This window comes from Pimephales promelas, chromosome 1 (genome assembly GCF_988280905.1).
Source record: "Pimephales promelas chromosome 1, fPimPro1.hap1.1, whole genome shotgun sequence".
NCBI classification, from domain to species: domain Eukaryota; kingdom Metazoa; phylum Chordata; class Actinopteri; order Cypriniformes; family Leuciscidae; genus Pimephales; species Pimephales promelas.
In genome coordinates, this window is record NC_142769.1 from 30575707 (window position 1) to 30601184 (window position 25478).

The 25478-nt window shown below is 36.8% G+C and overlaps 2 protein-coding genes across 6 annotated transcripts in view; one reads left to right on the plus strand and one right to left on the minus strand.

Moving 5' to 3' along the window:
• Positions 1 to 25478, minus strand: part of cep89 (centrosomal protein 89) — a 68859-nt gene that overhangs the window by 10929 nt on the left and 32452 nt on the right. For 4 of the 5 annotated variants that reach the window (XM_089129477.1, XM_089129479.1, XM_039657519.2 and 1 more), the window contains one exon: positions 694 to 863. In XM_089129477.1, the coding sequence (XP_088985603.1) occupies positions 694 to 863 (170 nt within the window). Of the gene's footprint in view, positions 1 to 693; positions 864 to 25328; positions 25371 to 25478 lie in introns of those variants that run through there. The other variant, XM_039657511.2, reaches the window with a different exon arrangement.
• Positions 859 to 19800, plus strand: LOC120468921 (E3 ubiquitin-protein ligase RNF182). Its single transcript, XM_039657575.2, has 2 exons — positions 859 to 1020; positions 18128 to 19800. Exon 2 carries the CDS (start codon positions 18142 to 18144, stop codon positions 18913 to 18915), a length of 774 nt encoding a protein of 257 aa, XP_039513509.1. The 5' UTR covers positions 859 to 1020; positions 18128 to 18141; the 3' UTR covers positions 18916 to 19800.

Sequence of the window (25478 nt, forward strand, 5' to 3'; positions counted from 1 at the left end):
ATAGATCATTATAATGTATAAAACCAAGTTTTGCTGTTTTGAGTAACATTATTTGAAAAAAAACAAAACAACAACAAACAAACAAAAAAAAACTAAACAAAAAGGTACCGTGTATATATATAAATGCCTGGTAAATGGTTAGGTAAATGATAAAGGATCAGCGCCCCACTGATTCTAGTTTCTGAATTTAACCTCTTTTTATGAGTGCAGTCAGAAACAGTAAAATAAACCCAAAGCAAACAAAAAAAAAAAACAGCAAGAATAAATGGTAAATGGCAAAAAGAGAAAGCAAATGTAAATATGGGAGCTCAAAATTACAAGCACATGGAACATTTAGACAGATGAGCCTGCAGCTGTGCCAGCTTGTCTAGAGCCTCTCCTCTCTCTCTCTCTCTCTCTCTCTCTCTCTCTCTCTCTCTCTCTCTCTCTCTCTCTCTCTCTCTCTGTCTCTCTCTCTCTCTCTCTCTCTCTCTCTCTCTCTCTCTCTCTCTCTCTCTCTCTCTCTCTCTCTCTCTCTCTCTCTCTCTCTCTCTCTCTCTCTCTCTCTATCTCTCTCCACTGTCTGTTATTGGTTTGTGCCTTTGTGACAGCTGCTCCACTACTGCTCTCACCTCTTCTGCTGCATCCTTCTATACACAGAACAAGAGGGGGAGAGAGAAAGCGTGTGTGTGTGTGTGTGTGAGAGAGGATTACCTCTTCTGCTGCAGAGCTCCGTGCAGTTGTTCCTGTCTGTCTCTTAGTTGGCTCTGCAGGTGCCGGATCTCTCGTTGATAACTCGCTGCTTTCCCCGCAAAGTCTTCCTCCTGTTCGCGCAGACGGCGACCTAGCGAATATACACTTGCTGACGCCTTCTGCTTGTACACCTAGAGTGGCAGAGAGAGAGAGATATGAAAACAGTTGCGCTGGAAAGCACAGAGGAACGGTGGAGTACCACTTAAACTAATAAAAAAAAAAAATCAAGGGAAAATAAAATAACTCAAACAACCCTGGAGGAGCCAGAGACGGAGACTGCACAGCACGGTAAGACTAGAAAGAGAGCTAATGTGTGTGTGGAGACATGTTCATCTGTCTGGATTAGATCAAGTCTAACCAATACAGGAAAGGTGACAGAGTCTTATTCCCTGTAAAGAGAGGAGAGCTGTATGGGACCAATGAAGAAGGTCTGAATTTACAGTTTAATACTTGAGGTTGTTAACATTTACGAGGAAATATTTTACCTCCAGCTGGTTACCTTTTGGATGAAAAATGAACCCACATACACACACACACACAATAAAAAATAAAAACAGGTTGAAAGAAATACAGTTAATGGAGATGAATGAAGAAGAGATCTGATGTGCTGGGATATTGCAGTGATATGTTGAACTGCAGACTCAGGGCAGATGCATTACGGAGAGGAACAGATGTTGGCCTGTCTGCTGCTAAAACAGATGTGAGCTATTTAGATAAACAAACATGCACATTTGCGCAGCTCCTGGGATTTCTAGGGAGAGGCAGCCTGTTGATATAACTCATCTTCACATAGCAAAGGGCAATGAGACAATTACAGCTACATGAGTAAACGTGAGTAGTCAGACATGCTCAGTCCATAAATGCCTCATCATAAATGCATGACACCGGGGAGGATATGATTCCTTCACAGATCAAAACCCAGAGGGAGGAATATCCAAGAGTGAAAACCAAATAATCTCCAGAAAGAAAATTTCCACGTAACAGTCATAAGTTTAGAGAGCTGATTGGTAATGTTTTTAATGGACACCCTGTGTTATTATATCTGTTTCGAGCAGAGAATGAGCATGTGTGGAGACAGAGGGATTGTGTGTGTGTGTGTGTGTGTGTGGAACAGAGGGAGAGACTGTACTCTGTGGGGTTTTAGAACACATAGGGTCCAACCTTTCCCTCGTATATGGATCAATAACACTCCACACAAACAAGTCTCAGTCAACAGCTCTTTCAGTGCATGTGTGTGTGAGCATTCAATTACAGCAGTTAGGAGTCTCTCTGGTTCTCTCGCTCCTGTCTCTTCTAGAGATATTAGTGTTGTCTTGATCGTGTTAAAGTACATCTGAGCAGCCACCAGACAAACCACAAAACCAATAAGGAGTACCAGAACTAATATTGCAAACAGTGACTTTGCAATGGGTCATCTCCATTCTGCACCATTATAAAGATTGTGCTAATGTGATTTCAATTTGTGACATTTTATTTATGATAGTGACATATTCATTGAGCTTGTGATGGCAAGCTTCTGGCTATACTGCTCTTCATGCCATGCTTGCTTGCTTTTGTAATTCTCACCAACATGGTAAATCTGTCAGTTGAAACTGTTCGCAGGATCGTCCATTTGCTGTTTGGATATTTCACTTCTGTTTTAAGTTATTCTGTCTTTGGAAAGTTTGTAAGCTCTTCTGCACTCTGCTGTATATAATGGAGCTTTACCATACAAAATGTTCTCCTAACAGCTGTTAAGGCATCATAATGATAAGCCAAACCTAGTGTTGTCAAAATGAATAGGCCTTACTCATGGCTAGATTCTTTCAGACAGTGGTCAGAATGAGGCTAAACACTGTAGCAAATCATTTGGGAAGTTCAATCGGTTAACTGTAAATCAAACAGTAGGAAAATAAAGTTAGAAGGAAAAAAAAAACTTAACTGATCAACTCAATTAAAAAATCGTTGCAAATGTTGGCACTCTCTCTCTAGAATGAACGTGTCCTGAATGAATGCGCTTACAAAAATTATGTCGGAGGAATTATAAATTGACAAAAAAGCATAATCATGACCGCCGATTGTTTACATAATCATAATCACTGGGGTCAATAAAGAAGACTAATAATGGTAATGTTTTATATGGATCTACTGTTATGTTGTAATGATTCATATTTAAAACAACCCAATACATTAATTTAACATCTTACATTTAGGAATTTAAGACAAGTTGTAGGGTTAATTTTAAGAGGTTATTTACGATCATTTTTATTAGGAATTTGAATTATTTAAGTTTTGACTTTAGAACAATCTTGAGGAAAATGATAATATTCTTAAGAAATGTTTTATGGGAATACAAAATATTGTTAACTTTATATTTAAATTGAAAATAATAAGAAAAGGCAGTTAAAAAGAAAATTCTTACAGTAAAAATGTTTCATGAATCTGGCCCCAGGTATATTTCTGAATATGAAAAAGATTTATAAGATTTTGGTTTGTAGTTTCTTTTCAGATGACTAAGCTTTAGGGTTGCCAAATGTCTCTGTAGCTTGTTTAACTCGGTTTTGGATTTTTCAGCCTTTTAAAAGAAGGTAAATGTTTATTATATGTGTTCAAGTGTGAAAGGTATGGGCTAAACCACTTTAATTAGGCCTGTCCATGTATACAACAAAAGTTTAGACATCTGTTTAGTATGACTCAATGAACGACTTTCATTAAGGCTAATGTTCACTGCAATCTAACTGTTGCTTTTCACCTGAATGCCACCCATCGGTCAAATGCTGAAGTGGAAAAGAATATATTTACAAATTTAATGCCTCTACCAAATTTGATATAATTCCATTTCACTTTTCATGCATTACAAATGTTAAATAGATTTTTAAACACAATAAACACATCCTATTCAGCCATTATGTCATTATTAAATATAATGCACAATATCTAGTTATATTTCAATATAACTGCATCACCTCAAATAATAGAATATAGAGTACCGTTAAAAATTTGGGGTAATATTTCAGTACCATTTTTTATTGCTTTTGAAAAAGTATCTTATGCTCACTAAGACTGCATTTATTTGACCAAAAACACAGTAAAATTAGTTATATTGTGAAATATTATTACAATTTAAAATACTGTTTTATATTTTAATATATTTCAAAATGTAATTTATTCCTGTCTTCAGTGTCACATGATCATTCAGAAATCATTCTAATATGCTGATTTACTGCTCAAGAAACATTTCTTATTTTTATCAATGCTGAAAACAGTTGTGCTGCTAAATATTTTTCCCGAAACTGTGATTGCTTGATTCTTTGCTGAATAAAAAGTAACATTATTTATTAGATTTATTAATTTCTTTCAAAATTTCTTAATTACCCCAAACTTTTGAATGGTTGTGTATATTAAAATCACAGAATGGAAATACTGTTCTGTACTTGAAATATGAAGATTAATCATATGCCGTAATGAGCATGGAACAATGCAGTAAATCAACTGTTGTAATAAGTTTAGTTTAGCAGCTGATGTGTCACTAATTCTGCTGTGATTGGGGTCTCTGACATGTGGTAGGAGGTATAGACAGTCCAAGTAACTAAAGAAATCAAACCAAATTTTTCTTTTGAAAAACATTTTTTTCAGAGGAAAAAGTTTACTGAAGAATATAGAGATGAACATGGTGGTTTGCTTTCAAATGAAAGTTAAAAAGACAATAGTAAAACAGTGATGGAACTGGGTAGGCTGCATTTACAATATGTCCTAAGGTCTAAGATTCAGAGACTATTTTCTACTGATTTGTGTCACCAGTTACAAAGGCGATGGGAGACCTTGATTGGATCGTAAGAATCCCATAGTGTAGTGAATGCAGGGGCGTAGCCATCATTTCAAAAGTGAGGGGGACAGAATGTGTAATACCAAGTGTCAGGTTTTTGTTTAATAGGCTTAATATGCTATTTATTTTAAAAGCAATAAAGCAGAAACAAAGAAATTTGTCCAGTACTTTATATTGCATGCAGGTTTTTTCCTGGCTTAAAATGAGGCAGAGGTGGTAAAATCCTGATCATGTATTTTAATAAGATAATAAAATGTGCATTTTTCATAGGCCATCATATAATCTACTGTGTTACCCACAGTATTTTTGTAGGTGGATCTCGGTACTGGGTAAAAAAATAATTTTTTTACATTTTAAAGTTAAATTCATTAATCTGGTGCACTTTGAGTCTCCTGAATCCACTCTAATGCGAATGGTCAGTCTAAGGTTTGTGTTTTTTAAAGCATAAAGGGTCCCTTGTAGCCTGACTTCGTCATACTCATATTCAAGAGAGAATATGAGTCTGAAACCGCTCTATTAGGCTTTGATTATGAGGCGTGTCTTAACCGAACCAGGAAAAAAAAAAAACCTCTGCACCCAATTGGATAGTCGGTAGACCTACAATCAGAGCAACGCATAAGTCAACTCCTTTGCATAGCGCAGTTTTCAAATACAGAACGTAGCCTAACTTTATTTATTTTAGAAGTTAAATAACGAGTGTTGCTTCTTTACTTTTTACAGGTTTCGGATGAGACGTTTTCCGTCCTTCGGATGAGACGTTAAACCGAGGTCCTGACTCTCTGTGGTCATAAAAAATCCCAGGATGTCTTTCGTAAGAGTAGGGGTGTGACCCCGGCATCCTGGCCAAATTTGCCCAGTAGCCTCTGTCCATCATGGCCTCCTTATCATCCCCATATACACCAATTGGCTTCATCACTGTCTCCTCTCCACCAGTAAGCTGGTGTGTGGTGAGCGTTCTGGCGCAATATGGCTGCCGTCGCATCATCCAGGTGGATGCTGCACATTGGTGGTGGTTGAGGAGATCCCCCCTTCTATGTGAAGCGCTTTGAGTGTCCAGAAAAGCGCTATATAAATGTAACGAATTATTATTATTATTATTATTACTTACTTCTCCATGAGTGCCACCAAAGGAGAAACCACAACGACCACAGGCTTTTCATTACGTCCCATCTACTTAACGACCGTCAGAGCCAGCTGATAAGTTACACTTTTCCCGAATCATGTAGGAAGGACGCCAAAAATATCTTTCCTATCGACAAATGCCTTGATTGCAGTTCTCTGTTTGTCTATTAAAATGAATGCGCTGTCGTTTTATTTTACAACAGAATCTATACATCTCAATTCTCCAGCTGCAGTCATCTTTGACAAGCACTCTTTGATAACGTGATGATTACGTCCCTGCAGATCATCTGTCAATCATCGTATAAAGCCCGCCCTGGCAATTTGATTGGCCTGTTCATTTTTTGCCTGATCATAATTTCTCCTCAGTGGATCGAGTCCAGACCGAACTTCCCGACCAAAAAAATGTTGTGGGCGGAGATCGGGCTGGCAACCAGGCTAGGTCCCTTGTTGATTTGCAGGTCTACTTCGGTATGTGAGCAAAAGTAATGTTCATAAAATGTTTATATGTAATTTGTGTATAATTAAAAGTCAGGGACATTTGTGCATGTGTATGCCAGCGTTATATGCAGTTATCGACTGTGAACTACAAATAACCCTGAAATTCAGTAGAAAATCCCCAAAATAACTAAAAAAAAAATCTCTTGTTCCTTCAATCTATTCCCCATCTCATACGTAACTTCCACTTAGACAAACCTACAGAGAATTTTTTCCTCAAATCCTGGTTACAAAAGCATCTTTGAAGCCAGGGGTCCCACAGACTTGTGAGCTAGGGCTGCTACAAACAACATGCACACAGTACACACAGCATCTACCTCCCTTAGGGACTCGTTACTTACAATAAAGACTGGATATGTGATCTTTGGCATTTTCACTCTGCCTGTCCTGTTTAAGTGAAGAGAATGAAGACTTTTACACCTACACCACTGTCCCTAAGATTGTCTATTAGATCATGGAGAACTTGTATGTATGAGATGTATGTTTAGGTACTGCTGGGAGATTACAGAAAGATAAAACTGAATGAATAATCTGATTGAGTTTCAGCCCCCTAGTCCACTCTAATCTAAAGGTGTTAGTGAGTAATCTTTAAAATACTAAAACCCTCAGGCTTGATAGATACTAAACTTCTTTCATACAGTACACCTAAACAAAATCACCTAACCCCAGGTGCATCTGTTATCTGACAGACTGATACAGGTAAACAGGTTGATAGGATGCTGAACAAAAACAAACCAACAGAGTGAGAGAACACACACAGTTAATGCAACTGAAACCTGCAGGGATCACCTGTCATTTAGGAAAGCACAAGCTAACTGTACACCTTCAGGATATAGGAAGAATGCATTCTACTTTACTTTTGAATTTTGTGAGTATAGATGGGAATTGTAAAAAAACATTGAATGATTCTGGTTCTGATTCCTTGTGTGTTTTCAGTTTATTAATGGTTTTATTAATGTTTTAGTACATTTACCAAATACATATTTAAAGGTGTGGTATAATGCCCTTTTCACGTTGTCAAAAAGTATTTGATGTCACCAGAGTGTGTATTTGAAGATTTAGCTCAAAATACCCCACAGATATTTTTATATAGCATGTTAAAACTGACCCTATTTGGGTGGTGGGTAGACGGACTTATGCGGCACTATTTATTTTCAAGTATTACAGCCATCTTTTTATGAATGTAAACCAGTATCACTAATATTATAGATCCTGAGAAAGAAGAAAACGATTTCCCCCAAAATTTTAAACATTAGGCTTTAAAAAAATATAAAAACCTTTAATTTAAGTGAACTTAAAACAATCCTCACTTAAACCTATAATAAATGCCATTTACCTGTACCATACAGATATTGAATAATGTTATAAAACAGTCCGCACTGCATAAATTATAAATAAAATATAGATTAATCCTTATCAAAGCTACGAGCATTCTTTAGTCAAGAGCAGTGAGTAATTTTCTCTGTTCCCTTTGTTCTTTAGGTTAACTTTACTGACATACAGAATTAATCCCTCCTGTCACTTTAAGATCTGTCGCTGCTGACCTGATCGCATTTCATTCTCTCACTACTATTTACTTACATTTAAAATTTTATTTAACTCATTTAAGACTGTTCTTGTGAGGATGTTTGACAAAACTGACATTTTGCCATAAATGTGTGTTATTGTTTGTTTCAGCATGAAAGAGAACTTGATACTGGCGTGCGTCTTTCTGTGCGTCGTGTGTGTGTGTTCGTGTATGTTCCAGGAGGACATTCACTGAGAGTGCGTTCGCTTTTGTCTTGTCACGCATGAGTGGTTTAAAGTTGCGTGAATAAGAACATGGTCATAACCCTAGCTAAAGGATGACAGAAAGAACAGATGCTGCGTTTGCATTAAATATCTTAACACGTTAAAGCTGGACAAAAGTGAATTGCGAAAATAATAATTTTATCCTCACGGCTGCACGCCGGAGATAATTTAATAATTTAAGCCCTGCTCCTGACTCGCTACAGTGGTTTTGACGGAACAAGATGGTTTTTATAGTGCAGTAGCTCGTACCAAGGACATGGTGAGCTGGAACCTGCTTACATCAGCTCTCACGCTTACGTCACGAAGCACCGCAAACATCCAATAGGAAAATTTAACTGCAGTAGCCACCGTTCAACTGAAGAGGGCAACACTCGTTTTTACACCATATATTGTAGAATTAAAACACTTAATACCCAAATGTCAAAAAAGTTAATCCAATCAATGAACAGCACTAATAAAGCCCCATTTTTACAAATCATTAACTAAAAACAGTTTGTTTTTGGTTTAGTTACCCTTTAAAAATGTTTAGCCTTTAACCGGAGTCAGAAAATTATATTATCATAGTTCTTCGAAATATCTTCCTTTGTTCAGCAGAAGAAAGAAACTCATACAGGGTTGCAACAACTTGAGGGTGAGTAAATGATGACAGAATTTTCATTTTTGGGTGGAGTATCCCTTTAAAAGCAACTTTGAGAGTTGTAACAGTTGTTGTTTATGCTCAAACAGCAACATTACACACTAACTAAAGTTAGAAAAGTCTATCAAATAGGAAATTATAATCAACCACCCCTTTAAAAAATATTCTCAGAGGTGGCACATATGCAATCCAAATACTGATCGTAACTATATAGTAAACAACAGTAATTTAACAAAATCAAAAATGTAGTACCATACTGTATTTCATTCATTATTATTTATAAAGTACTACTGAGAAAACAGATAATGTGCATCTTTTACTAAACATTCCAACCAGTCAGTAACTTCTGAGTTAAGTCTTAAGTCTATTTTAAATCTGAATGTGCTTGATTCACTAAAAAGAACGTTCTGGAATAAGGCTTAACTGGTTATGCTGGACACTCGGACGCGCGCTGCAATCCGTTGTGGAGGTTTCAGTCGATCCGGTGAAATCACAAATCAAAATACACACAAACGTGTCGCTGCTTCTCTGGGTTCTAATAGGTGGTTTGCAGTCACGTGATTATGATGACGCGCGGAATTCAGATGGAGGGCAGGGAGTGAAGAGCGCAATGGACGAGATGGAGGAAAATCCGTACTGTACTACTTTACACGCGATTACAAGAGAAATATATAAACAGAAAATCAAAACATATGTTGGACATGATCCTTACGTTATGAAGAGGACCGATTTTCAACTGAATTGAGAGATTTGCCTGCCATCGAGGCTGTAGATATCAGCAACTAACTCGTCTTACAGACATACTTTGACTTTACAAAGTTCGGAAACTGGTACATTACACAAACAGCCACATAAGTATATTTACCTGAATAATGTAACACCTGAATAATGTAATTATCAGCCACATAAATAATGTATTAACTCACATTTGATGAAGTGATCACTGCACACAGGCATTTTCCCATTCGGCTCCTCCCTACCGCAGACGTAGGTTTGCAAGGCATTTTTCCCGGTGTTTTTCTGTCAATTTCTTGTATTTTCCCCCCTTATGAACATCAACTTTGGGCACACGATAAAAACTCCTTGTGGTTTGATCGATTTGAGCAACCATAAACGACGCAAAACATAGGCATTTTGAATGTGTTATAGTGCTTCCTAATGTAGAAAATCACTTCCTGCCCTCCATCTGCTGTTCGCGCCATGGCAACGCAGTGGTGTGACGTCACGTGAAAACAAGCTATCCGCACTCGTACAGTTTTTTTTTTTTAACCCTCATCAAAACCGAGAATGTTTTTCAGTGGTTGTATATCAATACAGTTTTGATGAAGGGGAAAAAAAACTATAAAAGGGCGGATTAGAACCCAGAACCTCCGACACGCTTGGCAAAAATACTGCTCTACTGGACCATCACTGCACATACACAGTATAGGCGAATCCGTCTATTTATTTATTCACGTTAAAATTCACCATACTAACAACATATATTAGATCTCATATACTGTACGACCAATTAAACCCAAAGTAGCATAACATTTTTGTCCGGACATCACATCTTTGTATAAATTTTTATTTATTTACATCAGTTAGCTACAGGAAATCGTCTTTGAAAACATGACCTTCGCGAAAGAGAAAAAAGAATGAATGTGCGTCATTGTACCCAGAACTTTTGAAAATGCCCTTCCGAATGCATCTCTGTCCCCAGCACATTTCAAACCAAACTGACTCCCCATGAACTCACTGACTATATACTGTAGGCAATCATTTAAACAAGTATGCCACCACAACAATGGCAACTATGAATTCATTATCTTCTTTACGCAGATGAACAGATACACACACATATGCACTCCACATAACATGGCATGCATTCATCCTCAAGCATACAAATAAACATTTAACCTCTTAACAGAGGCTGGTGTGTTAAGTGTTCATCTGCGTCTATATGAAAATCCTCTCACAGTGGTGGCAAACACATCTCTTTATCTTGTTCTCAGAGTATAGGAATAATGACATGGTCCTAATTAAATTGCCAGACAATACTGTGTGGATCAAATTATTTCAGCTGGCAGAATAGATTAGCAGCACAGACCTGCAATCTGCTTTTGATCAGGGTCCAACAAAAAACACTTCCACAGTCTTCTGAAAAGCTCAGTTCACTCTATCATCGTCTCTAGCTTTTCATTCCATTACAATCCCTCCATAGAGGTAAACATGTTATTGCAATACTTGAGCATTTCAAATTCTATAACTGTGCAGAAATCTTTGTAAGATGAATCCCAGTCTCATTCTCTTTAAGATGACAGTAAGTAGCAAAAATTGGACAGAGCAAGCAGGAAACACTTTTTCACTGATGTGCTCCAGTTGAAGATATAGCACAAGAAGAGTATATGCACTGTATATGCACCCTGAGCCTGATTCACAGTTAAAACATCTGTGAAATGACAGATGGTTATGCACAAACACCAGATAAATTTGTGACATAATGATTTTTAATCTGAGACAATACTAAGTACACCACCATGCTCGCATTCATACAACTCTATAATGGTCTGAGAGATATTACACTGAGGTATTTCTTGATTTGTGCCACTTTCCTATATTTGAGTGAAATGCATTTCCTGTGCTCTGAATCCCTACCCTGAAACTGCAAGTTACATAGACATTACTGCCAGTTCATAAGATTTGCTGTCCAACCAAATGAGGTAAATAATCACATTCAGTACACAAGTTTGCAGTATAATATTATATTGAATACTGGTATTACATTGACATTTTGAATCTCATATGGGTTATAAAATAATATTTTATAATAGTTATAATATTCAACAGTTATAAAATATTAAAAAAAAATCTGCATGTGTCTTAAAAGCAGATCCCAGCATCTAATAAGCTTCCTTTTGTAGCTCACTATTCATTAGGTATTCATAATCACCATCTATAAATGATTGAACACAGCTTTAAATAGCATTGCCTTATCATTAAAACAGATAAGCACTCAAAGTTCCTCTTTCCCCCCTCGCTCTCACCCTTTGTATCTTACATATACAAGACGGTCTAATTGATTTTGGATTCTCAGGTCTCCGGAGACCAAGATGAATGAGGCAACTAAATTTAAGAAGTCTAAGTGATTGCACTTAAAAGCAACTTAATGAACTGTGTATGTTGCTTTGTGTGACGTAATGGACTCTTGCTGACATTCATCCAATAAGGAGCTTTGATTAACTTAGCTGATCACACACTGCACATCTCCTGGAGTATGATTAGTAGAGATGCTAAAAATTTACGCAATTTAAAGTGTGAGCAAAATTAGTGCTTTATTTTATCTTAATGGTCATCATTTACTCACCCTCATGTTGTTCCAAACCTGTATGACTTTCTATCGTATGTGGTGCACAAAATATAAAACACTATTTAAGAGCATTGGTTTTCATTCTATGGAAAATACCAACAGGTATTGTAATAACATGAGGGTGAATAAAGACAGGGGCTTAGAGACTGCTTTCCAAGATGGCTCCTGCCTGTATACACAAAGTGAACTGTCTTTATAAAATATCTTATTAAACGGTCTGTACACTAACAAAGTTCTCAATGCTTCGTTTTGCATGTATGGACCCTCATTATGTTACTGTGTTAGTGTGAGGCTATTTTGACCCTTGTTAGTGGTATTAACTAGCGATTTCTTTTTACTTATTAAATGCCCCCATATACTAGCGTATACGCTAAACAGTTTTTAGAGATAAAACTCTTTACATTCAATTATCATGAAAACAAATCTCAGAGAACGGTCAACTAGGTACCAATGTGTAATTTGACCAAAGGTTCATTTTGCGCCGGAGTTCTCCTTTAAGCACAAAGATGCATTGAATATTAGCCCGTGTTTTTTCTGATGTTTGATGTCATTATGAAATAATCTCTGTGTTAAAGGGGTCATGAACTATATTATTTTACTATTTTATGTTTCCAGGGGTGCCCTTATAATGTTAGTATGATTTTTACATCAACAAATGCCATAATTTAGAAGTAAAAGGCATTTTTCCAAGCCTGATTTTAGCGCTCTGTTTGAAGGGGCGTGTCTGCTGTGAGACTTCAGTGTTCAATGCCCACTGCTGTGATTGGATGACATGTTTGCAAATGAAAGAGCTAGCATTACATGTGGAAATCCCTTGAATACTTTTATAACATTTTTACTATTACAGCTATCGAGATTAACGAATCGTAAGAAGTTTTTAAAGGATTTAGATCTATTCCATCACATGAAAGGTTGCAGTGATAAGCATTGAGCAGATGACAGACAGTCTGTTGATCACATGAATTAAAAGATCTTATCATTGCAACACAATTTCTGCACTCTCATGAATGCTTTCACCAAATAACAATGCAAACATGACGTAAATACAGTAATTGCTTTATTGTGCAGTGTAACAGCGTCATTATCTTATAATGAGTTTTGGCAAGTGTCCAAATAAACGCGCTGTGTGATTGACAGCTTGGGCGATTGGAAGAAGATTGTTCTTTGATTGCTTTCTGTATATATTTTAATCACCGTTTAAATAAGATTATTTTCATCCTATTAAGAGAAACGAAAGTTGATCTTTTAGTCACTGGCTTGATTTACTGATGCAAAAACAGTATTGAATGATTTTGAGAGAAATATTATCTGTCTGTAATAGATTACACATCCGAAATCACTGATCACAGATGAGGCATTGGAATAAACATGGTTACTTTGCATGTTTGTGGCATTTCTGGCAGTGAAATATACAGAATACTAACAATGCACTGCTGAGTAGGGGTGTCACAATTCTCCAAATCTTCAGTCATGGTACCATTTTTAGACTAGACTTTTATGCAATATAATATCTGACCTTTGTTCGCAATGTACCACACTACATTGTCAAATTTAAAACCTTTAGTCAATTGGAAAAAAAAAACCTGCTATAGTTTCTCTTTTGTAAATTCTTCACAGAAGATGACATTCAAGTTCACAGAACAAACAAACAGTTGTTGGTTTAACAGATAAATTTGTTTTGTGGTGCCTGCGGAGATGCTCTGCCATGTTAGTCGTGCTGCCAGTGGAAGAATATGGCACACGCACATAGCAGAGCTTGCAAACTGTGGCTTTTTTGAAGCGTTAACGTTGAACGTGAACATTATCAACATAACACACCGGAAATCCAAAATACTTCCACATCGGCGACTTCAATGAAAGAGGAGGGGGTTCAAGTTCTGTCGATGGGTCTCCTGCATCTGCAGTTGCCATGCTATTTTTTGACTGGCTGTAGCTAAGTTAGAGGAGGTTGACTCACAGCACTTCAGCACACATTTTTTTTTCTCCGCTTGGCACGCCAACCAGATGTGACATGGGGGCGTGGCAACCTCGACGATTCCATTTTTTATTTTCCGAAGTTCGAGATTGTGATTTAATTTGATCGTGACCCCCTTATTGCTGAAACATTCATATTGTTGAAAAGAAAGAAAAAAAAAACACTTTCCTAGCCTTAGGATCGTTTGGAAGGTAATGGTATTGATCCCGTGTCGATCTTTTCTCATTCTCATGTCACTATTCACTAATGCTCCAGTGGGCAAGGCCAAAGACGCAATGATGTAGACGAAGTCTTTTGCTGCCCTGTGACGTCATAAGTCTCCACTTTTGAGATCCTGTTGTTTTCTGGCCTTAGTTTCAATAAAAGCAGTTTTTGGAATAACAAGGAAGTTTTGAAATTTACAGGCTATTTTTATAGTATTACAAACTCCTAACTGTCAAAAGATCAAGGAAAAATTCTCAAATCATGACCCCTTTAAGAAGTCTGTTGAGAGAGTTTTCAGACACTAATAGTGTTGTTTTTAAACATACAATTTCATTTTAGAAAAGCACTGTAACATTCTGATTAAACTTCTGCCAACTCATCCTTCTACTAACAGATTTTTCCAGGAAGATTGCTGTGCCAAGTACACATCAACATGTTGCTCTCCTGAGTGACATGAAATGGCCCCTGTTACATTTATAATTTATATTCATGACATTCATTAGGGCACCATTTCAATGCTTTTTGTGAGATACAATTACAATGACAAAATTGCTTTTGTCCATTTAAGCTACAAATGAGCTTCTTATATTAGATTTGAAAAGTAAAATAAGATGACCTTTCAGACCAAAACACTGTCCTCTGAAAAGCACGTTAAAACGCCATATGTCATTACTGCCAGGAGAAAGGGAAGGAGGGAGAAAAGAACAGAGGAAAAAGAAAAGCTTTCATGCCCCAATACACATCAAATTCACAAATGCTGTAGTACATTACCATTACTATATCAATCAATGCCTTTCTCATTAATTTCTAGCAAATATTCATAATATTTTCAATTTGTGTAAAGGTTTTTATTTTAATCACACTGACAAAAAAAAAATATATGATACTATATTTTTCTATCAAGCAAATCAAAACATATTCCTCTCAGAAATACAAATATGCACAGGCATTGTTGTCATTAATAATAGAGAGAGGTTTGCATGGTGGAGGAGCATGTTCTTTGCCCAAAGGGCCGCTATTTTATTCCCCTAACAACTGGCATCTTTTTCTTCAGTATGACAACGGCTGGGTGACATTAGGGAAACAAAAACAGTTGGCTCACCAAGACAATGAAGCAAAATCGTTACGTCGATCCCACATTTAGTTTAGTTTAGTTTAGTTTATTTGTTTAGCACGTTTAGTACAAGTACAGAACAATGCTAGGAGGGAACGAAGCCAGACTAGGCTTGTACAGAGTTCCACTCCTATTCCTATTAACTCACGAGATATGCAGACTAAGCATCACAGAAGAAAAAAAGAACAACAACAACAAAAAACAGAACACACAAAACAAAAGATGAAAAATAAAAATAAACAACAAATGATAGAAAGCAATTCAATACAAACAAATGTGCTTAGAAAAGAAAAGCGAGGAAAATATAATATATTATATTATATATATATATATATAAATAATAATAATAAAATAAATAAAAACTACAACATAAAAGGCATCAAGCTAGCGATAGTACACTCTTCAAATGCTTTGTAAAAGCTGAATAAGAGGACATTGATTGCAACGATGGACTTAACTCACTCCAAAGCTTAGGACCTCTAAAAGAAATATTAAATTGGTGTCTTGTGGTACGTGCGATTGGTAAGACTAAGTTATTATTGCTATGTCTAGTGTGCAATGAATGAACATGTGAGATAGGAATAAACAAATTCTGGAAAGAGTCTGGTAGATCTTGTTTCCTATAAATAAACTTATGCATAAGTAAGCATGTTTGATAAATATTTACCTTATCAATAGGGAGAACTTTAAATTTATTAAAAAGAGGGACCGAAGGTGCATATCTGTTTGAATGGGAAATGAATCTAAGATACTTTTTCTGTATAACTAATAATTTATTAAGGTGGGTAGGATATGTAGCTGCCCAAACAATGTTGCAATAATTAATAAATGGAAACAAAAAACTATAATATAAGGTTAAAAATGCTGAGGAATGAACCAAAGGACAAACCCTCCTCAATATACCCAACATTTTAGCTGACCTCTTAGAAACAAAATTAATATGATTAGACCAATTAAGACCACTATCAATAATGACTCCTAAAAATCTGGTATGCTGAACCAATTCGATTTGTGCATTATTAATGTAGATCTTAGATAATTCAATAGGGTAATGTTTGTGAGTATTACAAAAAATCATAAAGTTGCATTTTTTTATATTGAGAGTAAGTTTGTTCGATTGAAACCATTCCATGATATATGATAGTTCCTCGTTAACCATTTTTATTAGTATATTGAAGTCATGGTGCGAAGCTACAAGATTTGTATCATCAGCGAATAGAACTGGGAGAAGTTTAGTACAAATCATAGGCATATCATTTATGTAAATTAAAAATAAAAGAGGCCCTAGAATTGATCCTTGAGGGACCCCAATCTTAATTTTAGACTTCATAGAGTCATAGTCTTCCAAATTAACATATTGCTCCCTATTAGCTAAGTAGCTTCTAAACCATCTCAAGGCAACATCCTTCACTCCATATCTACTAAGTTTAGCAATCAAGATATTATGACTAACCGTATCAAATGCTTTACTCAAGTCCAGGAAGACTCCAAGAGCATATTTTTTATTGTCAAGAGCTGAAGAAATATAGTTTACAAGTTGAATAAGGGCATGCTCAGTAGAGTGTCGCTTCCGAAAACCATATTGATGTTTATATAAAATATTATTAGCATCCAAGTGATTAAATAATCTCGAATAGACAAGTCTTTCTAAGATTTTCGATATACACGGGAGAATTGATATTGGCCTGTAATTACTAAAATCCTTCGAGTCACCGGTCTTGAAAATTGGTATAACCCTAGCAACCTTCAAATTTTGAGGAACAATTCCAGTTCTCAGAGACAGAGAAAGAATATGAGTAAGAGGTTTGATAATGTGGTCAATTGTCTCTTTAATAAGAACACTTTTAATACCATCATGACCATGGGCTGCATTTTTAAGTGATAAAATAATATTCTGAACCTCTTGAACTGTTGGTGGGTCAAAATTATAAAAGGGAGGATATTGACCTTTAATAAAGGTCAATATCATTTCTTTCCGTAATTAATTTCACAAACAGAGATTAACAAAGCAGCCTAATTAGACCTTTGGAGAGTTGCAGACTAAATGAGACATTGAAAACATCCATGTGGCACAGTAGGACTCTTCCTATGAAGACTTATTAGCATGGGTATTAGTATATTACAGTTACACTAACAATACATTAATGCTTGATTGCATAACATAGGAATCTCTTCCTGTATGAAATCACCAACAGTGACTAAACCCACAAATTTGTTTACTGTTGTCAATGTCATTCATTTTTAATGACAGCTCATTTCAGCTAGAAATGAATGGTGATATAAACTGCTTATGCAATCAGTAATGTAATTAACAACTAAAATAATAAAGATCTAATATGAATGAATGAATGAATAATATTGAACATCCGGTAAACTGCTATTAACATTGGGGAAACTTTAAGTAGGGAAAGATGGGGGAAGCTGCCTTCTTTATTGAACTGTAACGTTGTAATGTTGTTGTTTATTCTAAATATTTTTTCAAAAGGTTCCATTGATGTATAACTCTAAATCAAAAACTGTATGCATTTTGACAATTTATTTGTTTTGGTTATAATTGTGATAATGAATAGATTAGATCATTAGATTAAAACACCAGCAACAACATTGGGAACCACTGGGAACGTTCTGCCCAAATTCTTTAGCATCCTAAGGGTCTTACTTTAACTTATCTAACTTTAACGTTTAACTTAAAAAAACAATAAATTTACAGATCACTATTATGTTACAATAAAAAGTCAAAATTAACAAGAGCATTAATACAGCTGAAATTTGATTTACTTGCACCTGTAGTCAAGAGACCTTCTCGCCTTACATATTGAAATAAAAATGTACCCTATACTGTATATCGCTGTATAAGTGCATGTTGTCATACTCTGTGGTAACATCCTGTTCCTGTTTCCTAGAGCATGAGGCCACGATGAGCTGTGCTCAGGCTGAACCAGAGGATGGCTCTGCTAATGCCAGCATTAATAATAACACCATACTCAATGGCACCACCAATGATGAGTTGGAGTGCAAAATCTGCTACCAGCGCTACAATGCACACAACCGCAAGCCCAAGATTCTGGACTGCTTGCACCGTGTGTGTGCCAGATGCCTCAATAAGATCCTTGACATTGGGGATGGTTCAAGCTCCATCAGCTGCCCTTTCTGCCGTCACGAGACGCAGGTCAGTGAGTACGAAGTGGCCGGGCTGCCAGATGACTCGAACATCATGTCCCGTCTGGCCGTGCGTGACAAGTCCTGGAGCTCGGACCACAGTAAGGAGGTAGTGCTGACGCCAAAGAGCTTGTCCTCCAATGATAGCCCATCCCACGATTCCTCTAACTGCCTGGTCATCACCATCATGGAGGTGCAACGGGACCAGCAGCGCTCGCCCAGTCAAAATGGCAGCTCTGATTTCTACGGCGACCACAGTTTGGACTCAGTCTCCGTAGCATCCAACAGCGGTGCGGTGGACCAAGACGCACTATCTAAGTTCTGCAATCATGTGCCGCGGGTATTAGTGTGGCTGTTGGGCTTTTTCTACTTCGGTTCGCTGCCACTTGGCATCTACTTGCTGGTGATCCAGAGAGTGACTCTTGGGATTGTGTGCGTGAGTCTGGTGCCATCCAGTCTCACAGTCTGTCTGGTTTACGGCTTTTGCCAGTGTCTGTGCCAGGGCATGTGCGACTGCTCTAACAGGGGGTGACTGGTACGAAATAGGCCACTCACCCCATTGAGAGGAGATAATAATAAGCTCTAGGCATCTGAATATCCTCATTGCAAATCAAATGCTATATGTACCTTCTTGCTTTGAAAAGATGTGTACAAGCAGCTGTGATAAGAGGATAAGTCAAGCATTAAAGAGGAAGGTCAGTCAGGACGAAACACTATTAGCTTAGCATAGCTTATGCACACACCCTTCAAGCTCATTTTGAAGTAATAAAGCTGACTTAAGAAAGTTCTCCATGCCGATCAGACGATGGTGCATGAGTGGGAGTTTATCAAAGCGGAGAAGATGGACTTTATGTGTACAGCCAGGCAGAGCGGATGGGCCATAAAGAATAAAGTTTTATTGTGGTTGATTCTCATCGCTGTGAAATGAACTGCGTGCCCTGATTATCAATGAAAAGGCTCCATGAGCTGCACTGTTACAGGTTAATACGACTGGAATAGTCTGTCTGGTTAAAGACTTTGGTAACACTGCAATAAGGTTCATTAGTTAACATTAGTTAATGTACTAACTAACATTAACTAACAATGACCAATACATTTGTTGCTGTATTATCTTTGTTAAATGTTAGTTAATACAAATACAGCTGTTCATCACTTGTTCATGTTAGTTCACAGTGCATTAACTAAAGTTAACAAATACAATGTTTGATTGTTATAAACGTCTAAGTAAATGTTGGAATTAATATTAACTAAGATTAATAAATGCTGTAGAAGTAATCTTCATTAGTTCATGTAAAGTAATGTGGTTAACTAATGTACCTTATTGTAAAGTGTTACCAATATTTCTACTGTAGGTATTACAAAGTGAAAGGGTGGGTAACTACCGAGGGTGACCTTTTAATAAAGATATTTGATCCATGCTGTTGTTCTGTCCATCTGTTAAAAAATACCCTCCAGGACTGGATGGAGTACGCCATGTTTTTACAACAGGACTAGGGCTGCAAAAACGAATCGATAAATCGATAATAATCGATAATAAAAAATCAGTGAATGTCATTATTAATTAGTCTAGTCTGCTAACTATGCACGGAAAACTTCAGCCAGTGGAGTCAAATTACAGCACTGAATAACGCATTTCTATGGACAAAATGCATCTAAAAATAGTGGAGGAAACAGAGTGAGCTGCTGGCGGATAGGTGCGTAATCCAAGCTGCCCAAAACATGATAATTCTTTATTTTAAGCTTCAAGCTAATGCATAAGCGTAATGTTTAGTGCAGCTTGCCTTGTCAGGTGCTTTGACTGTTTAATGAGTGAGATATTTCCTCAGTGCAAAAGTCTCAAAATCCGTCGAAATGAAAGTCTCAAAATCCAAATGAATCAAATAGGATCGACTCAGAAACGATTTAATGAATGCACACGTCACCTCATCCACAAATGCACATCTACCTTGTTGCATTCGCAAATACTGAGCTATATAAATACAAAATCGAGGTTTTGAATTAACAACTACGTGTCTATTTGAACAAAATGCTGCACATTCATGTCATTCTGGATTTTGCACACACAAGTTGTATTGTATTTGTTTAAATGTAAGTGACGCATATTTGTGAATGTCAAATAGATGGGTAGTTGCTAGTTGTGTAAATTAATAATTAGCACCAGGCCTATTCATTTGTAGTTGTTTGTTTGTGGGTTGTGAAACTCTTAAAATAGCGAAAAGAAAGTCTCAAGAATTTACTCCGAAAAGACGTCAATGAACGCACGTGTGAAATGATCCACACATGCACATCTTTGTTGCATGCACAAATTATGATAGACCAATACAAAAGAAAACATGTGTATACAAAAATATTTCTTTACTTTTACAAATTGCTACACATTGGTTCAATTTTGAATTTTGCACATATGCAAGATGAAAGGCATTTGGTTGTGGATCGTAAAACATATCTGCAACATTAATCAAATTCCTTGATAATTGTGCTTGCACGTTTTGATACTATATTCATCCCATAAACATCCCTCTAATCTGTTAACAATGAGTTTGGTTTTTCTTTATTATTATCTTAATTTTTAATGTAGCAATTTAAACTGTCATTTTGCTTTAGAACTCATAATATAGAATAGATATATTCACTATACCTGTTTTCATATTAGCATTCAATTAGCACGTTTGTTTAAAAGACAGCATTGGGGAGGATGTGAAAAAATGTGTTTTGACAATGAAATGAAATAAAATTTAAATAAAATTGGGCTTTGACAGGAAGAAGATATAACCCAAAGAAATAATCGTTAGTTGGAAATCAAAACCAATCATCACCAATCTTACACTACAATATAGTTTTCTCTTTCACTCTCTCACTGACATCAGAATGTGAAAATGCACTTTGAGGTCATGACACAAATATAATTTGTGTCAATGGTGTTCCACACTTCCTGGTCATGCTGACATGATGAAAACACACCTGGAATTCAAGAACAGAGCCCAAACTGTCTATATAACACAACATGTGCTGCCATGCAGAGTGTACTAGATGAGATATTATATTATATAAAACATTTGATCTGAGCCCAAACCTTTATATTCAAAGGTAACATTGATGCTCACAACTACAGCGGCTCTGTAACCCTTCACTCAAGCCCAGTGTTTCTTCTCCCTGCAGGATCTTTGCGGGGCCTTCACCTTGAGTTCCAATGAAAGCCATTTATCATTCTGAACTTGAGCTAGAGACAGAGTTTGAATTCTGCCACACACAGCTTACTTGGTCAATACACTACAACAATAGACAGCACCTTGGGTTTGTATTGAATCAAAACCAGAGCTGTTTTCAAGCTCTCTGCAGGCCAACGAATCATTTCAGAGAACGTGCTTCAATAATTTCAGAGAACATCAATGTGCTACAATGAAAGCAATAAGAAAATTAGCATGAACTATGGTTGGTTTAACAAAAATTTAATTGAATTCAGCCATGAGAATGTATTTATGAGCAATCGAGAATCAAACCACCTCCTTATCAGCGCACACCACATTCTCTAAATGTAATTCAACAAACACCCCACATCATCACAAAATTCCATTTAGGACTGTATTTATACACACAATCAAATATTCAACATCTTTTTTTACTGTCATTTCAAACAAATGTGCTGCATGAATTTTAATATCTTGTGAATAATTTATACACAATATTCTCTGCTCTTGTGGGAACTTTCACATCCCTCTTTTTCACAGACTTGTTTTTTCTTCTCTTTCAACCACCCCCTCATCTCTCTCATTAATTCAACCATCCATATAACCATCCATTTCTGGTTCTTTATGAATCCTTCATTGTCTTCTAATTTTTTTTTTTTTTTTTGGCATCTACTTAAAGGGTTAGTTCACCCAAAAATGAAAATTAAGTCATTAATTACTCACCCCCCCATGCTGTACCAACCCCGTAAGACCTTCGTTCATCTTCGGAACACAAATGAAGATATTTTTTATTAAATTTGAGAGCTGGATAACTCCTCCATAGACTTCCTAAGGGACTAGCACTTGACGGCCCATAAAGTCATTAAAGAAAATGTTTAAATATTCCATGTGCCTACAGCGGCTCAACTATAAGTTTATCAAGCGACGAAAATACTTTTTATGCGAAAAAAACAACAACATAAATAACGACTTTATTCGACTATTCCTTTACTTCCTTATGGGCCTTGAGACGAGAATTGAAGAGATTTCCAGAACGTATGCGCGAGAACTGAGATGAGGACGTTCTTCTTCAACTACTTCTTGTTACCGGCTTCTCACCGCTAGTATTACCGCCCCCTACCGTATAAGATTCTAGCTAAAACGTATGGCGACGTACACAGTGACGTAACGACGTCGTTCCCTGGGCGCTCTAGTCAGTGGAAAAACAAACAGGTTTGACAAGGCAAGTTGAACCAACTCCGAACCAACTAGCACCAGTTCCGAACCAGTTCTTTTTTTGGTGGAAAAGGGGTATATGATGTGCGATAATTCAGGCCAAAATCACTGAATTAACTACCAACCAAAACCGAGGACATTATGCCGATATTTGAGTAAACGGGAGACCACCTTCCACTACCTGACAAGCCTATTAAAAAAATTGTTGTTGCAATTTCAGTGTTGGTCATGGAGGGAGGGATAAACAACGTTTCTCAGCACGACAAATCACTGAAACACAAGCGTGCGGGTGAGTTATCACTGGATGATATCACTTGAAAAGATGCGGTCAGAATAAATAAAATATAAATGACTCTTACATCCATCACAAGCACTTTTCTCCTCGGTAGACCATGCGAGAAGCTCTTCTATTTTCTTAAAAGATCACGCACACCATCTCATGCAATCTATCACATCACTTCACCATGAGAGAGCACAGTAGAGAGCGAGAGACTCAAAAATAACCCTAAAGAACACAATGCCTGCAACTGCAATGGCCCTCTTTTAGCCTTTCTTTCTTTACTTTCTTTCACTCCCTCTGTGATTGTGGCTTAAATTTCCATTATATATTACAGAAAATGTAATTGCTGTCTAATTTCACTCTAGGGCAATATCTTATCTCTTTTCCAAATGACAAGAAAATAATTGATTGCATCTGTTCTCAGGCACACATAGACACACAATACAGAAGCAAAACCGCCTGTAGCTTTGCACACATGCTGTCAGAGCTCTCAGGTGCTACAGTATGAAGACTCAAGTCAGCCAATCTCCTGTGCTCCTGCTGTTACTATAGAGACAGCTTGCATTAGGATGGAATGAAGGAAGCATGTGTGCACAGAAAATAACTTGCATGCCGGAAACAGAAAAGCCCTTCTTCTGCTGGAATAAGACACTGAACAAGTAATTCGATATCTGTATTATATAAAGTGCTATATAAAGGACACTTGACTCATTACATAATTCACTAACCTGTGCCCGTATTCATTAAGATTCTAAGAATCCTCTCAGAAAATTTTTAATTTGGCTTAAAAACTTTGGGAGTTTATAGCGCACATTATAGAGGGAATGCATTGACGTCACTTTCCTGCCTGAACAACCCCCCTCAGCCTGACTGAGTGGCAAAAGATCTGCTGCGTGACTGGAATTAATAGGGGAAACTGCGAAAATGTGACTAAAACGAACAATGTTATCAATTTAAACTGAATGTTGGACTCAATATAGTGTTTCTTACAACTTACTAAAGATCCAGTGATCCATGGATATTGACATGCTGCCAGGAATCACGTTGCCTGACATTTGTGTTTGCCTGATTTCGACACCAGGGAAATAAAAGCAATAAAGACCAAAACATAGGCTAAAGCAAATCTGCCAGTGAACGCTTTATATGAATACAATATAGGTAGGTCTAAATCCAGGTGATCACTTATATCAGTGTTATATATAGCCTATATTTCATCATATCGTTTAGCCAGCGTTTGGTCAGTGTTTATTAAAAACATCCAATAATGCAGAACATGTAATTATAAATATTTAATTGAGGAGTTGTTAATATATATAACAATACAAAATATATAAATATATGGTTTTGCACCTAAATTAAGCATATTGACACAAAATGATAACTGAAAATCCACCTTTCGCTGACTGGAGTCCAGTTGTTTCTGTGAATTGCAGCGATCCATTTGCTCCTCTTTCAATAGCAGTCTGTAAAAATATACCTCAGATTTTCAGATTTCAGCGTTCTGACCCCTTGGGAAGGAACCATGCCAGAACACTTGTCCTGACTAGCACTGTAACTTACAAATACTTGTACAAACACAGACACAGAAACCACTCTCGGGATACAGATTTGCTACTATATATACAGTATATAAACTTTACCCTCAACAAAGCTAAAAAGTTTTCTTATATTGCTTTGGTCTTTACTTTAAAAGCCTTGCTTGACTCCAAATAACCAATGAACATGTCCATAATTCAAATAAATATTCAAAGTTTTGATTTTATTTACGCTGTCAGTGTGAAAGCAGCTGCTGTTGCAGTTGTGCTGCTTCTTTGCTCACATACTGCTTATATGTCTATATGAAATGGGTCTTACTATGTGTTTTTTCATGTTTTATGTTCTAGTTGCTTGATCTCACTTTCTTTTACCAACTTGTGCTTCTCTGTAAGGCAGCGATTTGTTTTTTTCTGCATGTATTTACTCAGCATGAGTCTATCATCTGTTCTGTCTAATTAGCCATCAGGAGACGGATGAAGATAGAGAGACAGAGAGTGGAGGAGAGATAAAGAGAGAGATATAAAGAGAGAGAGAGAGAGAGAGAGAGAGAGAGATGGAAGAAAGTAGGAAGTGAACACAACAGGGTGGAAAGAAAAATGGTGCAAGGGACAGAGAAAGTGGCTGAGGAAATAAAAACAAAAAACTAGGGGTCATGGGGGTCCGAAAAACCATCCACTGAATTATTAAAGAGATAATTCACTCAGAAATTTAAATTTCTGTCATTATTTACTCACTCTCATGTCATTCCAAACCTGTGTGATTGTATTTCTGTAATGAAACACAAAAGGTGAATTGTACTGGTTATTCTCTTCCATGCTATTAGTCTCCATGGGGACTGAGGCTTTCAAGCTTCAAAGACACCATAAAAATTTCATA